The following is an 18,482-nucleotide window of genomic DNA, read 5'->3' on the forward strand; positions in this document are numbered from 1 at the left end:
GCATTTATTTTTTATTTTATTTTTTTAAAGAGAGAGAGAGAGAGAGAGAGAGAGAGAGAACTTTTTAATATTTATTTTTTAGTTTTCAGTGGACACAACATCTTTATTCTATTTGTATGTGGTGGCATGCTAGGTGAGCGTGCCACCGCTTGAGCCACATCCCCAGCCCCATAATCATGCATTTATTAACTGAAGGGAAAAAAAAGTATGCTGGAAGGGAATACAATCATAATTTGGCTCATCAACGGACACTTATTATTAATTCTAACTAAACACAACTGGGGTTACAACTATATTGAGAGGGTGAAGGAAAGAGGAAAGGTATGTATGAGAGAGCAAAATCCTCATCTTCATAATAAGTAATACATAGATTTGATTAACCAAGAGAGAGCATTTAAACATAATATTTAGAGATATGGGGTAAACAATTGAAGGAAGGACCGAGGGTTGAAAATGGTGGCATCTGAGAAGTAGGTCCAAAGGTGGGGAGACATGGGATAGGAGGCCTGTTTTTCCTTAGAAGCATAGTAGTCCTTTTGACTTTTAAAGTCATGTTCATGTAACACATTGATGAAGAGTAGGATTTTTAATTTAATTGAGTGATATAAAGAGGGAACCAAAACACATCATTGTCTCCTAACAGTGTTATGTGAGGGAGAAAGACAACTCAATGCCAACCAGCAGGTAGCTCCTACCACTTATGATACTTGAGAGCAGATATCATCTGCCATCTCCCAAATCCATGCTAAATGCACTTTTATAGGGGCTTTCCTCCAGCTGTCCTAGCAAAGAGGGCAAGGTCAGAGCTGGGCATTTCTTCTGTAGCTAAGAATGGATAGATATAGAGGTACACATTAAATCATACATATATACAAATGTATGTGAATGTTCTCCTCTTTGGAAACATTTTAAAATATGTAAGTATATATTCAGTAAATACTGTGCAGACATCTAGATGGAAATAAGTGAACCAATCTTACTTCTAATTATAGTCAGTTAATATTATTAAAGATTTGTTTACATGTTCATACCATTTGCCATTTAGAATAACACCTTATTCTAATTGTTGTAATCATTTTGAATGCTATATTGTTGTGAATAATATAGAGTTGTTAAATATTAATAAGACCTTCCAGATAAACCTTTTAAAAGGTCAAAGAGAGTGCAACAATAAATAAAGCAAACTATTCTAAGACTGAAGTGATGACTGTTTTTGATGTGTGCTATGGGAACAACATGTAAGGATAACAATGTAGGCTATTCAGATAGTGGGAAGTCAAGGAAAGCTACCCAGAGTGAAAGGTGGGAATTAAATGCCATAGTGTTCTATATTTAAAAAAACAAAGCACTTCAACCCTCATTAAATTAAAATGAAACATAAAGTAATGATGTATTAAAAGAAAATACGATATTTTCATGATCTAAAGTAGAGAAATAAGAACATTGATTTAATATATAATTAGAAACTTACCACCATGTGCAGTGGTATATGCCTGTAATATCAGCTACTTGAGAGCCTGAAACAGGAGAATTTTAAGTTAAGGCCAGCCTGAACAGTTTGGAAAGATCCTATTTCAAGACTTTTTAAAAAATATATATTTTTAAAGGGCTGGGTTTAGTGGTAGAGTGCTCTTCTGTGGGACCGCAGGTTCATAAACAAGGTTAAAAGATAAGGAAAAAATATCTGTATCTGTGAGAGCTAAAGGATCAACATGCAGATGTTTGTGTACACCAAAGATACCAAAAAAACATTCCTATCAGCACTCAGAACTGGTTCTATTACTTCTTGTAACAAGAGACTGTACACCATGGGGAAACTGTGAATCATCTTAGTAAGAGGGAGTTCAGAGATTGTTTTGTGATATGGGCTTACATTAGGTGTTGGGGAGAGTCTGTCAGAAAGCAGGCAATTCTATAATTTGAATATCTTAATTACTGTCTTGGAGGTGGGAGGAATCAAGTGGGCTAAAGCTATAATTTGTAAAGCATCAACAAGCCCTCATGTTATCTGGGAAAAGGGTCATTTTTGTGACTTGCAGTGTTCTTGTTTTATCTGTACTAAGACATGATTACAGAGTGGTCATTTTTGTCTTGCTCCATCACAGTCAAGAATAACTCTGATGCATTTTCTAAAATAGTTTCTGTTAAGAAGAGAGCAACTGGGCCTAGGCACTAGTTGCAGGCTGGCTCTGACACCTGTCATTTTTCTTTTCTCATTATATATATAAAGAGCTTCTACAAATAAATAAAAAATAATAAAACAGTAAGCAACCCAATGAAAAAGTAGGGAAGAATAGGAACAGTTTGGGCTGGGGTGGTGGCTCAGCGGTAGAGCATTTGCCTAGCACATGTGAGGCCCTGGGTTTGATCCTCAGCACCAAATAAAAATAAATAAAATAAAGGTATGGCATCCAACTACAACCAAAAAATAAATATTTAAAAAAACAGGAACAGTTTATAAAAGAAAACATAAAACTGAATAATTAAACACATGAAAAAATGTTCAGCTGTACCAGTAGGGTAATGCAAATTAAAACAGTTAAACATGGTTGATAGTAATTTAAATTGGTTCAACCACTTTTGGAGGGCAATTTGGCAGTAGCTACCAAAATATTAAATGCATATACCCTTCAATCCAGAATTTCATTTCTAGAAATTTCTCCCAGAAAATTATATGCACATGAATACAAAGGGGGAAACTAAAGAGGTATTTATTGTAGCACATTTGTAATAGTAAAAAACTGGAAATTTTGAATCACCATCGAAGAGGAATAATTAAATTCTGGAATACTTTTAAAAAATGCAATTGTAATGTTTCTTAACTTTATTTAAGAAAGCTCAGCAATGATGCCTTACAGAGTTAGGTTACAGAGTCAGTTTGAAGAGGTAAAATCATGGTACACATCTACTAAGTGAGATTATTTTTTAAAGTATTAGATTTTCTGATGCAAGATGGTAGACTGGTCGTATGGATTATCACTTTACTTTTTGCACTGAATGAATAGTAAAGATGTTTTTTAACCAAATTATTACATTAGAGTCCTAGCCACTTGGGAGGCTGAGGTGGGAGTATCACTTGAACCCATGAATTAGAGACCAACCTGGGCAACATAGCAAGATCCCGTCTTAAAAAACAAAAAAATTGGGCTGGGGTTGTGGCTCAGGGGTAGAGTGCTCACCTAGCATGTGCAAGGCCCTGAGTTCTATCCTCAGCACCACACAAAAATAAATAAAGATATTGTGTCCAACTACAACTAAAAAATAAATATTTTTTAAATTACCTTAGAAAATAATAAAAGAACAAAGAATGCCCTGTACTGATCAGAACTTTTAAGGAATTTCTGGAAGAAAAGCAAGTGAGTTTCAAATGGTCTGTGAAGCAACAGAGAAAATTGCCATCATAGTGAGAACCATCATGAATAGGGAGCTTTTTGCCCGTGGAGAACCAGGAGTGCTGGTTCCAGTCCCAGAGCCTATGAACATAGCATGTAAAGTGGTCATGGACCAATATCATTGTGATGAATTATATGATGTCCTGCTACCATGACGGGGCCAGTCGGTCTCTTCCCCTTCTAGTCATATCTGGAAGTCAAACAGAGCATCAGAATCATTCACCTCCAGGCCAAATCCCAAAGGATTCCTCACTAATCAAACTGGAGATCCTGCTTTGGGAATGCTCTAATTTGGGAAGTAAAGGCAGAAAGAAACATAAAATTGAATCCAAGGTAATTCTAGAGCTCCATGATAGTAAAGAGGAAAAAAGGCAGCGCCATTCCAGAGGGACCTATACTACAGTCCTCCATACTCAGCACAGTTTTCTTTCTGATCAGATTTTAGCCTTGAGATACAATTCACAGACCATGCAGTTCATCCTTAATAAAATTCAGTATAGAATTCATAGTTTTTAGTATATACATAAGATTATGAGTATACTACACCGAGTTTAGGGACACAATTCATAAGATTGTTGCAACAATCACCATGGTCAATTTTAAAACATTTTCATTGCCTTAAAAAGAAACCCTATGTCACTGTCACTTTGTAATCCCCCAGTCCTCTCAGGCCCTAGAAGCTGCTAATCAACTTTCTCCATCCATGTCTTAGTGTGTTTGGTACTCCATTTTATGACTGAATAATGTTCCATTGTACGGATGTGTACTATGTTTTGTCTATCCATTCATCAGTTGATAGGCATTTGGGTTATTTGGACACTAAATAGATCAAGATTAGGATTATTATTTTTTGCAGTGCTACCAGTTGAACCCAGGGCCTCTTGCATGCAAGATAAGCACTCTGCCTCTGAGATATATCCCTAACATTTGGATAGATTTTGGGGGGGGGTACCAGGAATTGAACTCAGGGGCACTCAACCACTGAGCCACATCCCCAGCCCTATTTTGTATTTTTTATTTATAGACAGGGTCTCACTGAGTTGCTTAGTGCCTCGCTTTTGCTGAGGCTGGCTTTGAACTTGCAATTTTCCTGCCTCAGACTCCTGAGTCACTGGGATTACAGGCATGCACCACCATAACTGGCCTTTGGATAGATTTTTTTTCCTTTTTTTTTTTTTAAAGAGAGAGAGAATTTTTAATATTTATTTTTTAGTTTTTGGCGGACACAACATCTTTGTTTGTATGTGGTGCTGAGGATCGAACCCGGGCCGCACACATGCCAGGTGAGCGCGCTACCGCTTGAGCCACATCCCCAGACCTTTCCTTTTTTTTTTTAAATATATTTTTTTATTTGTTCTACTTAGTTGTACATGACAATAGAATGCATTTCAATTCATTGTATACAAATGGAGAGTAACATTTCAATTCTCTGGTTGTACGTGGTGTAGGGACACACCATTTGTGTAATCATACCGTCCTAGGGTAATGATGTCCATCTCATTCCACCATCTTTCCCACCCTCATAACCCCTCCCAACCCTCCCCTTTGCCCAATCCAAAGATCCTCCATTCTTCCCAAATCCCCCACCCACTATAGATCAGCATCCACTAATCAGAGAAAGCATTCAGCCTTTAGTGTTTGGGGATTGGCTTACTTTGCTTAGCGTAATATTCTCCAACTCCATCCATTTACCTGCAGATGCCACAATTCTATTCTCTTTTAATGCTGAGTAATGTTCCATTGTGTATATATACCACATTTTCTTTATCCATTCATCTATTGATGGGCATCTGTGTTAGTTATACAGTTTAGCTATTGTGAATTCAGCTGCTATAAACATTGATGTGGCTATCTCACTATAGTATGTTGACTTTAAGTCCTTTGGGTATAAACCAAGGAGTGGGATAGCTGGGTCAAATGGTGGTTCCATTCCAAGTTTTCTGAGGAATCTCTACACTGCTTTCCAAAGTGGTTGCACCAATTTGCAGTCCAACCAGCAATGTATGAGCGTTCCTTATTTTATTTTATTTTAGTATTTATTTTTTAGTTGTAGTTGAACACAATACCTGTATTTTATTTATTTATTTTTATGTGGTGCTGAGGATTGAACCCAGGGCCTCGCACATGCTAGGCGAGTGTTTTATTTGTTTTTATGTGGTACTGAGGATCAAACCCAGTGCCTCATGCATGCTAGGCAAGCACTCTACTACTGAGCTACACCCTCAGCCAGTCTGAGTGTACCTCTTTCCCCATATTCTCTCCAGCACTTATTATTGCTTGTATTCTTGATAGTGCCATTCTGACTGGGATGAGATGAAATCTTAGAGTAGTTTCGATTTGCATTTCTCTAGATACTAGAGATGTTGAACATTTTTTCATATATTTGTTGATCTCATGTATATCTTCTTCTGAGAAGTGTCTGTTCAGTTCCTTAGCCCATTTATTGATTGGGTTGTTTGGGTTTTTGGTATTAAGTTTTTTGAGTTCTTTATATATCCTGGAGTTTACTGCTCTATCTGACATGCATGTGGTAAAAATTTGCTCCCGTATTGTAGGTTCTCTCTCCACCTCATTGATTATTTTTTTTAAATATTTTTTTAGTTATACATGGGCACAATATCTTTATTTTGTTTATTTATTTTTATGTGGTGCTGAGAATCGAACCCAGGGTCTCACACGTAAGAGGCGAGTGCTCTATTGCTGAGCCACAACCCCAGCCCCCACCTCAATGATTATTTTTGCTGAGAAGTTTTTTAGTTTGAATCAATACCATTTATTGATTCTTGATTTTATTTCTTGTGCTTTAGGAGTCTTGTTAAGGAAGTTGGGGCCTAATCCAACATGGTGAAGATCTGGGCCCACTTTTTCTTCTATTAAGTGCAGGGTCTCTGGTCTAATCCTTGATCTCCTTTGAGTTGAGTTTTGTGCATGGTGAGAGAGAGTGATTTAATTTCATTTTGCTATATATGGATTTCCAGTTTTCCCAGCTCCATTTGTTGAAGAGGCTGTCCTTTCTCCAATGTATGTTTTTGGCACTTTTGTCTAGTATAAGATAATTGTATTTATGTGGGTTGGTTTCTATACCTTCTATTCTGTACTTTTGGTCTACATGCCTATTTTGGTGCCAATACCATGCTGTTTTTATTACTATTGCTGTGTAGAATAGTTTAAGGTCTGGTTTGGATGCCTCCTGCTTCACTTTTCTTGCTAAGGATTACTTTGGCTATTCTGGATCTCTTATTTTTCCAAATGAAATTCATGATTGCTTTTTCTAGTTCTATGAAGAAGATCAGTGGGATTTTAATAGTAATTGCATTAAATCTGTATAGCACTTTTCTTGCTAAGGATTACTTTGGCTATTCTGGATCTCTTATTTTTCCAAATGAAATTCATGATTGCTTTTTCTAGTTCTATGAAGAAGATCAGTGGGATTTTAATAGTAATTGCATTAAATCTGTATAGCAGTTTTGGTAGTATGGTCATTTTGACAATATTAATTCTGCCTATCCAAGAGCATGGGTGATCTTTCCATTTTCTAAGGTCTTCTTCAGTTTTCTTCTTTGGAGTTCTGTAGTTTTCATTTTAGAGGTTTTTCATCTCTTTTGTTAGATTGATTCCCAAGTATTTTTTATTTTTTGAGGCTATATTGAATGGGATAGTTTTCCTAATTTCTCTTTCAGTGGATTCCTTACTTATGTATAGAAATGCATTTGATTTTATGGGTATTGATTTTATATACTGCTACTTTGCTGAATTTATTTATTAGTTCTAGAAGTTTTCTGGTGGAATTTTTTGGATCTTCTAAATATAGAATCATGTCTTCAGAAATAGTGAGGCAAATAGTGATAGTTTGAGTTCTTCTTTTCCTATGTGTATCCTTTTAATTTATTTTGTTTGTCTGATTGCTCTGGCTAGAATTTCAAGGGCTGAGTTGAGTAGAAGTGGTGAAAGGGGGCATCCCTGTCTTGTTCCAGTTTTTAGAGGGAATGCTTCCAATTTTTCTCCATTTAGAATGATGTTGGCCTTGGGCTTAGCATAGATAGCTTTTATAATGTTGATATAATCCAACTTTTCCTAGTTTTTGTAGTGTTTTGAAAATGAAGAGGTGCTATATTTTATCAAATGCTTTTTTTTTAGCTTCTGTTGAGAAAATCATCTGATTCTTATCTTTAAGTCTATTGATATGATGTATTACATTTATTGATTTCCATATGTTGAACCAACCTTGCATCTCTAAGATGAACCCCACTTAATTGAGGTGCACTATCTTTTTAATATGTTTTTGTATGTGATTAGCCAGGATTTTATTGAGAATTTTGGTGTTTATGTTCATCAGGGATATTGGTCTGAAGTTTTCTTTCCTTGATGAGTCTTTGTCTGGTTTTGGTATCAGGGTGATGCTAGCCTCATAGAATGAGTTTAGAAGGGTTCCCTCCTTTTCTCTTTTATGCAATATTTTTTTTAAGAGAGAGAGTGGGGGAGGGCGGGGAGGGAGTTTTTTTTAAATTTTTTTATTTTTTAGTTCTCGGCGGACACAACATCTTTGTTTTTGTTTTTGTATGTGGTGCTGAGGATCGAACCCGGGCCGCACACATGCCAGGAGAGCGTGCTACCGCTTGAGCCACATCCCCAGCCCTTATGGAATAATTTTAAGAGTATTGATATTAGTTCTTCCTGGAAGGTCTTGTAGAACTTGGCTGAGAATCCATCTGGTCCTGGGCTTTTCTTGGTTGGTAGGCTTTTGATGGCATCTTCTGTTTCCTTGCTTGAAACTTATCTGTTTAAATTGTGTATGTGGGCTGGGATTGTGGCTCAGCTGTAGAGTGCTCGCCTAGCATGGGTGGGACCGGGTTCGATTTTCAGCACCACATAAAAAAATAAAGGCATTGTGTTGTGTCCATCTACACCTAAAAAATAAGTATTAAAAAAAAAAAGTTTTGAAAAAAATAAAATAAATAAATTGAGTATGTCCTTCTGATTCAGTTTGGGTAGATCATATGTTTCTAGAAGTTGTCAATGTCATTGAGATTTTCTATTTTATTGGTGTTTAAATTTTCAAAGTGGTTTCTAATTATCTTCTGTATTTTAATAGTGTCCATCGTGATATTTCCTTTTTCATCACAAATTTTAGTAGTTTGAATTTTTCTCTTCTTCTCTTTGTTAGCATGGCTAAGAGTCTATCAATTTTATTTATTTTTTCAAAGAAACAACTTTTCATTTTGTCAAATTTTTGAATTGTTCCTTTTGTTTCAATTTTATTGATTTCAGCTCTGATTTTAATCATTTTGTCTTCTACTTTTGGTGTTGATTTATTTTGTTTTTGTTTTTTCTAGAGCTTTGCGATGTAATGTTAGGCCATTTATTTGTTGACTTTATTCTTTTAATGAATGAGCTCATGCAGTGAACTTTTCTCTTAGTACTGCCTTCATAGTGTCCCAGAGATTTTGATATGTTGTATGTTGTTTACCTCTAAGAATTTTTTTTATCTCTTCCCTGATGTCTTCTGCTACCATTGCTTATTCAATATCGTATTATTTAGGCTCCAGGTATTAGAATAATTTCTATTTTTTATTTTATCATTGATTTCTAGTTTCATTCCTTTATGATCTGATAGAATACAGGGTAGTATCTCTATTTTTTTGTATTTGCTGAGAGTTGCTTTGTGGCATAATAAATGATCTATTTAGAGAAGGATTCATATGCTGCTGAGAAGAAGGTGTATTTGCTTGATGATGGATGAAATGTATGTCTATTAAGTCTAAATCATTGATTGTATTCTTGAGTCCTATAATTTGTTTAGTTTTTGTTTAGAAGATCTATCCAGTGATGAGAGAGGTGTGTTGAAGTCATCCAGTATCTTTGTGTTGGGATTTATTTGCTTCTTGAAATTGAGAAGGGTTTGTTTGATATACGTAGAACCTCCATTGTTTGGGGCATAGATGTTTATGATTATTATGTCTTGTTAATGTGTGGTTCTCTCAAGCAGTATGAGATGTCCTTCTTCATATCTTCTGACTAACTTTGGTTTGAAGCCCACTTTATCTGATTTGAGGATGGAAACCCCTGCTTGTTTACATGGCCCATGTGAGTGATATATTTTTTTCCCAACCTTTCACCTTCAGTCTGTGGTTGTCTTTTCCTATGAGATGAGTCTCATGAAAGCAGAATATTGTTGGATGTATTTTTTAAAAATTTAATCTGACATTCTGTGTCTTTTAATTGATGAGTTTGGGCCATTAACATTCAGGGTTATTATTGAGTCATGGTTTGTATTCCCAGTCATTTTGGTTTATTTTTTATTTTTAACTTGAGTTGGTTTCTCCTTTGATTGGATTTTTCCTTAGTGTAGTTCCTCCCTTTGCTGATTTTCACTGTTGTTTTTTATTTCCTCCTCATGGAATATTTTGCCAAGAATATTCTGTAGTGCAGGCTTTCTTTTTTTAAAAATATTTATTTTTAAGTTTTAGGTGGACATAATATCTTTTATTTTATATTTATTGTGGTGCTGAGGATTGAACCCAGTGCCTCATGCATGCTAGGTGAGCGCTCTACCACTGAGCCACAACCTGTAGTGCAGGCTTTCATGTTGTAAATTCTTTTAATTTTTGTTTATTATGGAAGGTTTTTATTTTATCATCAAATCTGAAACTTAATTTTGCTGGATAAAAGATTCTTGATTGGCATGCATTTTCTTTCAGTGCTTGATATATGTTGTTCCACAATCTCCTGGCTTTGAGGGTCTGGGTTGAAAAATTTGCTGAGATCCAAATTGATTTCCCCCTATATGTAATCTGAAACTTTTCTCTTGTGGCTTTTAAAATTCTGTCCTTATTTGGCATTTTCATTGTAAGGTGCCTTGGTGTGGATCTGTTGTAATTTTGTACATTTGGGGTCCTGTAAGCCTCTTGTATTTGATTTTCCAACTCATTCTCCATGTTTGATATTATTTCATTGCAGACATTGGCCATTCCTTTGGTTTGTATCTCTGTGCTTCCTCTAATTCTTAGATTTGGTTTTTTCATGTTGTCCCATAATTCTTGGAGATTCTATTCATGGCTTCTCACCTTCTTCACTGTGTGGTCAACTTTATTTTCAAGATTATATATTTTGTCTTCATTGCCTGAGGTTCTGTCTTCCAAGTGATCTAGTCGGTTGTTGATGCATTCTATTGAATTTTTTTTTGGTTTATTGTTTTCTTCATTTCAAGGATTTCTGTTTGTTTGTTTGTTTTTCAGAGCTTCTATCTCTTTCTTAAAGTAATCTTTTTTGCTACCTATATTTCCTCTTGTATCTCTTTGTTGGAGCAGTCAGTTGTTGCCTGTATTTGCTCTCTTAATTCATTCTTTGCTTCTCAGATAATTTTTTATGTACACTCCAAACTCCTTCTCTGACATTTCATCTACTGTGCTGTCAATAGCATCCATTATTGTGTCAGCTTAGTGTGTTCCACGCACTTTCTTCCCTTGTTTCTTCGTGTGGTTTGTTTGTCTTCCTCTCTAGCAGTGTGGACTCGAGGTGTTACAGTTTCTACCTTATAATCTTGTAGTGTCCCTGCAGGTTACCAATATCTTGCCTGCAGGAACTTGGAAGATGGTCTTATAGGTCCTGGTTGTTGTCACTAGATGGAAGCCAGAGGGGAAAACCACCCCACGTGTTGGTAAATGGGGCCGCAGAACATCTGGTCTGAGGTTGCTTTCCTCCTACTGGGTGGCGGGTCAGGATTGCTCTCTTCCTACCTTACTGTCGGCTGGTGTGTGTGTGTGTGTGTGTGTGTGTGTGTGTGTGTGTGTGTGATGGTCGTCTGCTCCTCCTCCTTCTCCACAGGGGCCAGCTGGGGTCATGATCATCTGCTTCTCCCTGGATAGATTTTTTTTTTTTTGGCTAATTTTTTTTTTTTTAGTTGTAGGTGGACACAATGCCTTTATTTTTATTTATTTATTTGTTTGTTTGTTTATAGTTGTAGATGGATATAATACCTTTATTTTATTTTTATGTGGTGCCGGGGATCGAACCCAGTGCCTCATGCATGCTAGGCAAGCACTGTACCACTGAGCCACAACCCCGGCCCCTATTTATTTATTTTTATGTGGTGCTGAGGATCGACCCCAGTGCATCAAGTGTGCTAGGCGAGTACTCTACCACTAAGCCATAACCCCAGCCTCCCTGGATGGATTTTTACAGTAGAGAATCCTTGGTTTGCATGCCCCAGGAAACTGGTCCACCTGGGCCCTGTATTTTCAGAGTAGAGAAAGGTCTGTTGAAGAAATAGATTTACAGAGTAGCTACTTTATTTCCACTACGGTAGTCCTTAATTTACAAATACGAATACATCTTTAAGGATCAGAAGAATTTTAAAGAAAAGCATCAACCAGCATGAAATGGAACAAGAAGAAAACAAATCAAAACAAAACAAAAAAATAATTAGCCCTAACTGAGAAATATATAATTCAGGAAACATGCACATAAGGCCATGGAGGGGGGGGAAATTATCTGCATCCCTGTGGTGTCTTTAACATGTTCTCCCATCCTCTGTGTTTGTGATTCTGTTCACTTGTAACTGAATCTAGAAGCCTAATCAGGTTCAAGTTTAATTTTTTTGGAGGGGAAGACTCATATAAAGGTAGGGGTGTATTCTCTCAAGAGAAACATTGACCAGTTATCTCTTTTTGTCACATTAGCAGTAACTGATACTTAATGCATAAATTTAATTTATACATATGGGCTTCAAAGAAATTAATTTACAAAAGAAGTGAATACATGCATACTGGCATAGTAGGTATAAATGAAAAGAGCAAAGTTTATGTGAATTCTGAAATGATATCAACCCTTCCCTCTGTTACAGCAATTGAGCCAGTTTTGGTATAGTCAGGAAACTGCTCTGCGACTTGCACAGGAGGTGATTGCTGCTGCTGGAGAAGGTGGCAGGTGAGATTCAATATTTGTTTCCTTTTTGTCTTCTACTCTAAATGAATCTGAGGCACATCTCACACAATGGCATGAAAACTGGTTATCATGCTTATGAACCCTAAATGGATCTGTAAATTAATATTTTGAACGTTCTTCCTAGATGAGAGATGGTTTGTGAGAAGTTTTACTATAATATGCAAATATTGTGGTTTGCAGCACATGACCAATTAAGAACTGCTTCAACACTGAGTTTAGGGATGCATTCAGAAATCTATTCATCATGTCATTTCTAATCTCTCTCTCTCTTGGTTTTTTTTTTTTTTTTTGGGGTGTGTGTGTGTGTGTGTGTGTGTGTGTGATTGTACTAGAGATTAAACCTGGGATCTAGCACATGCTAGGCAAATGTGATATTCTACTACTAAACTGTATCCCCGGCCTTTATTCCTTTTTTTTTTTTTTTTTTGGCGGTTCTGGGGATTGAGCACAGGGTCTTGTGCATACAAGTCAAGCACTCTACTAACTGAGCTATATCCTCAGCCCACTATTCTTATATTGACATTTTCCAACCAATTTCTTTCCTTTATATGTCTAGAGTTTGCTTTAAAAGAGAACACCTTGGAGGCTGCAGGTATAGCTCAGTGGTAGAGCACTTGCTTAGGCCCTGAGTTTGATTCCCCAGCACAAAAAAAGAGAGAAAGAGAGACAGAGAAATCATAATGTTTGGTCTTTTTGAACTTTGATGAATATAGGCTTTCTTTTTTGTTAATTTGGTTTTTATTTTTGTCAAAGGTTTTCGTGCATATAATTTTTGGGGGAGCAGGTACCAGGGATTGAACTCAGGGGCACTCAACCACTGAGCCACATTCCCAGCCGTATTTGTATTTTATCTAGAGACAGGGTCTTACTGAATTGCTTAGTGCCTCGCCATTGCTGAGGCCGGCTTTGAACTCTGCAATCCTCCTATCTCAGCCTCCCAAGCTCCTGGGATTACAGGCTTGTGCCTTTGCGCCCAACTTCATGCATGTAATTTAAAGGGTCAAATGTTTCTAAAAGGTTTATTCAGAAAAACATCCATTACTAATGTCCCTCATGCCTGCCCCCTACTTTCAGCTTCTTTTCAGTTGATTCTTTTGGTATTTACAGTCAGATTTCTGAGTAATATGTTTATATTGCTACTTTGTGATTTGTCATTTTTAGACATTTACTATCATTCCCCCTTATCTGTAGGGGGATCTGTTCCAAGATCTCAGTGGGTACCTGAAACCATAGGTAGTATGAAACTCTTTATACACTATGTTGTTCCATACATACATTCTTTTTTTTTTAAACTATAGTAGTATATATATATATATATATATATATATATAGAGAGAGAGAGAGAGAGAGAGAGAGAGAGAGAGAGTTGTATATGGACACACTATCTTTATTTTGTTTATTTATTTTTATGTGGTGCTGAGGATCTAACCCAGTGCCTCACACATGCAAGGCAAGCGCTCTACACAGTAATAGATCAACAATAGCAACTGAAAGTTATTTAAAATTTATGAACAACTTCTGGAATTTTCCATTTAATGTTTTAGAATTATATCAGTTACAGATTACTGAAACTGCAGAAAGCAAAACCACAGTCAAGGGGGTACTTCTTTCTTTTCACTGTAGAGGATTTAGCTCTTTTTATGCTCTACCATAATCACATAACATGCATGCTTTCTGTCCATATTCCCAATAGTCCTATCTTAATTTTAGTTAGGACCGGTGAAAGGAAAGTGAGAAAACAAGAGACAGGAGAGCAAGAAATGAAGGACGGAGACCAGGCAGAGAGCCACACGAAAGTTTATTTGTCAAAGCCGACAAATAAAGGCCATCTCTCTATAGAGAGGAGAGAGAGGCCCCAAGATGTTCGGGTGCTCAGCTTTTGTGGGTTAGGGGTTTGGAGTTGTCGTTGTGGCTCTATGGGATAGGATCAGGGGTGCTTGCATTAGAGCTAGGCAGGTGGGGTATAGCATGGGATTGGCTTAGGTCCATGGTACCATGGGGCTTTCCAGAGCAAAGAAGTAGTGTCCTTCTGGGATTGACTTAGGGTTATGGTACCATGGGGTGGGTAGGTCACTAATGGAGGTGAGGGGAGTTTGGGTAAGAGGAAGTACAGGAAAGTGAAACTTATCTCATAAAATGGCAGTTAACATTTAAGATGGCTGCTCAGATGTTAAATCAGTACCCTATAACTGGCTCATGTTGTTGTGGCTGTATAGTCTTATTTATAGTTAAGACTTCAATTTTCCTCTTTTCTACAATTTTTATTTTCTATGCAGATAATAATTCTTTTATTTTTATGTATTCTGTATCCATATTATTAATTAACTTCCAAATTTTCTATCTAGATCTCCTATCAGTAAGTACAAACATGTTTTGTTTTGGTTTTTTTACTTTTAAAATAAAGTTTATTTTGCATATTTGAGGCTTACAATATGTTCTGAGATACATATAGATAGAATGGTTGCCGTGATAAGGCAGATTTCCAAAACATACTACATATTACATATTTCCCCAGTTTTTCATTTGCTTTTTATTTGTTAACAATGTTTCTGATGTGAACTTTTAAAAAATGATTTATTTTATTTTGAAAAATCATTATTGTACCAGTTTATGGGGTCAGGTATGATAATTATATATATGTGTGATATATATAATATATGTTATATTATATAATATATATATATATACATATATCTTGATTTGACCAGTTCTCTCTCTCTCTCTCTCTCTCTCTCTATATATATATATATATATATCCCTCCCATCACTTCCTACTCCTAATCTAAGGTAACATTATTCTTCCCTAGTGCTCCCCCTGCATTACTGTGAATTAGCATCCACATCACCCTAATACAAAAAACAGACAAAGACACATTAAGGAAAGAAAACTTCAGACCAATAGCCCTGATGAACATAGATGTAAAAATTCTCAATAAAATTCTTGCAAATTGCATATAAAAACATATTTAAAAGATAGTGCACCACGATCAAGGAGGATTCATCCCAGGAATGCAGGGTTGGTTCAACATATGAAAATCAATAAATGTAATTCATCATATTAATAGACTTAAAAACAAGAATCATATGATCATCTCAATAGATGCACAAAAAGCATTTGAAAAAATACAGCACTCCTTCATGTTCAAACACTAGAAAAACTAGGGATAATAGGAACATACCTCAATGTTATAAGAGCTATATATGCTAAACTCAAGGCCAGCATCATTCTAAATGGAGAAAAACTGAAAGCATTCTCGCTAAAAACTAGAATAAGACAAGGATGTCCTCTTTCACCACTTCTATTTGACATCATCCTTGAAACTCTAGCCAGAACAATTAGACAAAAGAAAGAAATTAAAGGGATACAAATAGGTAAAGAAGAACTCAAACTACCACTATTTGCTGATGACAGGATTATGTACCTAGAAGATCCAAAAAATTCCACCAGAAAACTTTTAGAACTAATAAATGAATTCAGCAAAGTAGCAGGATATAAAATCAATACCCATAAATCAAATGCATTTCTATACATCAGCGATAAGTCCACTGAAAGAGAAATTAGGAAAACTACTCCATTCACAATAGCCTTAAAAAAAAAAAAAAAAGAGACAATCTAACAAAAAAGGTGAAAAACCTCTACAGTGAAAACTACAGAAAGAAATTGAAGAAAACCTCAGAAGATGGAAAGATCTCTGATGCTCCTGGTTAGGCAGAATTAATATTGTCAAAATGGTCATACTACCAAAAGCTTTATACAGATTCAATGTAATTCCTATTAAAATCCCAATGACAGTCTTAGAAATAGAAGTAGAAAAAGCAATCATAAAATTTATTTGGAAAAATAAGAGACCCAGAATAGCTAAAGCAGTCCTTAGCAAGAAAAGTGAAGCAGGAGGCATAATAATACCAGACCTTAAACTATCCTTCAGAGCTATAGTAACAAAACCAGCATGGTATTGGCACCAAAATAGACTGGTAGCCCAATGGTACATAATAGAGGACACAGAGACAAACCCACATAAATACGGTTAATCTTCCAGAGTAGCTGGGATTACAGGTGTTATTGCACCAGATGTTATGGTTTGGATCTGGAATCCTCCAGTCTCGTGTGTTGAAGGCCTTGTCCCTAATGCAGTAATATTAATAGTTGGGGATTTTGGGAAGTGAATGCATCATAAGAGCTCTAACTTCATCAGTGGATCAATTCACTGATGGATTAATAATTTACATAGACTCTTGGGAGGCGGTATAAATTGTAGGAGGTGGGGCATAGTTGGAAGAAGTGGGTCCCTGAGGCATACCCTTGGGGACTATATCTTGTCCCTAACGCCTTCCTTCTCTCTTGCTCTTGCTCTCTCTCACTCTCTTTGCTTCCCAGCTGCCATGAGCTGACAGTTTCCTCTGCCACACCCTTCTTCCATGATGTTCTGCCTTACTTCAGGCCCAAAGTAGTGGAGCCAGCCAACCATGGACTGAGACCTTTAAACTGTGAGCCAAAATCTTTCCTTCTCTAAGTTATTTTTCTCAGGTGTTTGTCATAGCAAGAAAAAGCTAATTACTACACCTGGCTTCTCCCCTAACACTTGGTAGTGATAGTTTTTCTGGGTATTTAAATCTAGATTTGGAAGGAATTGCTCCATTTTCTCCAAGCTTCCATTGTTTCTGTTGAGAAAGCCAATGACACTCTGATTTCTTGTAAGAAACCTGTTTTGGTTTTTTGTTTTTGTTTTTTTGGTTCTTTCCCCTATAGGCTTAGGGTTTTCTTTTCTTAATCTTTGGTACCCAGAGTAGTTTTTTGGTTTTTGCCACTTTTATCTATTGCATTGAACACTAAGAAATCCTTTCTTTTTTTTAACTCACGTCCTTCAGTTTGGGAAAGAAATTGTCTTAAATTCTTTCTTTGATTTCTTCACCCATGGTTTTCTTTTTCTTTCTTTTCTTTTTTTTTTTTTTCCTGTTCCATTTCTGGAACTTCTGCTAATTGAATATGGACTCTAATTTTCTCATTTTCTGTCTGTTGTCTCTTTATCCAGCTTTCTCGGAGAATTCCTCAACTTTATTGTCTAACTATTCTATTGAGTTTGTCATATATACTATCATATTTGTAATTGTATATAGCTCTTTTTTTGACCTTTGAATATTCATTTACTATTGTATCTTGTTCATCCCTCTTAGGAATATTATTAGTTCTGTAACTAATTTATAACATCAGGATCAGGATGAGCTATTTCCTAGAGAGCCCCTAGTGTCAATGTGTATAGCATTTTCCTATAATTTATAAACATTTTCTTTTCCCTGCATAGTTTCTGTTTACTCTGAAATGCTTTTATCTATCTAACCTCAGATACTTGTCTAATATTGGTGCTTCAAATGTCTGTTGACCCTCAGCTGTACATTCATATTTAAGCATGGGGCACTCAAAAGCTGGAAGATTTGACACGTGGGTGTTCCTTATTTACTTTAATTTATTGTTATTATTGTTTGGTTTGGTTTGGGGGTTAGCGCTAGGGATTGGACCCAGGACTTCACATGTGCTAAGCATATGCTCTACCACTGATCTACACCCCCAGCCCTACATTATCTACTTTGGTCTCTATAGTTGGAGGATCAGGATGAGCTATTTCCTAGAGAGCCCCTACCTAGTGTCATTGTGTATAGCATTTTCCTATAGGCTGGTCAGAGATCTAGGGAAGATTCTCTTAATTCTTCCCTGGAAGTTATGCATCCTTCAATGACTGAAAGAAGAGGAAGTCTCAATATCCATTGAGTTTAATGTATTTCTTCTAACTTCCTATTCTTTTGTTTTGTTTTGCTTTGCTTTTTTTTTTTTTTTTTTTCTTTTCAGTGCCAGAAATGGAACCCAGAATGCTGGGAGCCATTAGCCAAGTAGGTATGACAGTTTCCTTGCCAGCGTACCCCATGTTGCAGTGACATTGAATGTAGGTGACCTTGCTCAAGGACCAAGGCGGATTAGGGCGTTCCCGGTTTAGGTTCCAGGTTTAAGGTTTAAGATTAGTCCTGCTGGGAATAGGGTGTATCCTGCTGCCTGAGTTCCCCTTGAGTTCTCACGGGATTCAGACAGTATATTCTTTGGGAGACAGAAGCCCAGTGGGTGGATTTGGGCAGAGAACGTGGATTTCCCCAGAA

At 36.5% G+C, this 18,482-nt stretch overlaps 1 protein-coding gene across 3 annotated transcripts in view; it reads left to right on the top strand.

The window, feature by feature from the left end:
* Positions 1 to 18,482, top strand: part of Eef1akmt1 (EEF1A lysine methyltransferase 1) — a 42,870-nt gene that overhangs the window by 19,843 nt on the left and 4,545 nt on the right. For all 3 annotated transcript variants that reach the window (XM_027941557.2, XM_027941558.2, XM_027941560.2), the window contains one exon: positions 12,235 to 12,317. In XM_027941557.2, the coding sequence (XP_027797358.1) occupies positions 12,235 to 12,317 (83 nt within the window). The remainder of the gene's footprint in view (positions 1 to 12,234; positions 12,318 to 18,482) is intronic.

The sequence above is a fragment of the Marmota flaviventris genome, chromosome 4, assembly GCF_047511675.1.
Source record: "Marmota flaviventris isolate mMarFla1 chromosome 4, mMarFla1.hap1, whole genome shotgun sequence".
NCBI classification, from domain to species: Eukaryota; Metazoa; Chordata; class Mammalia; order Rodentia; family Sciuridae; genus Marmota; species Marmota flaviventris.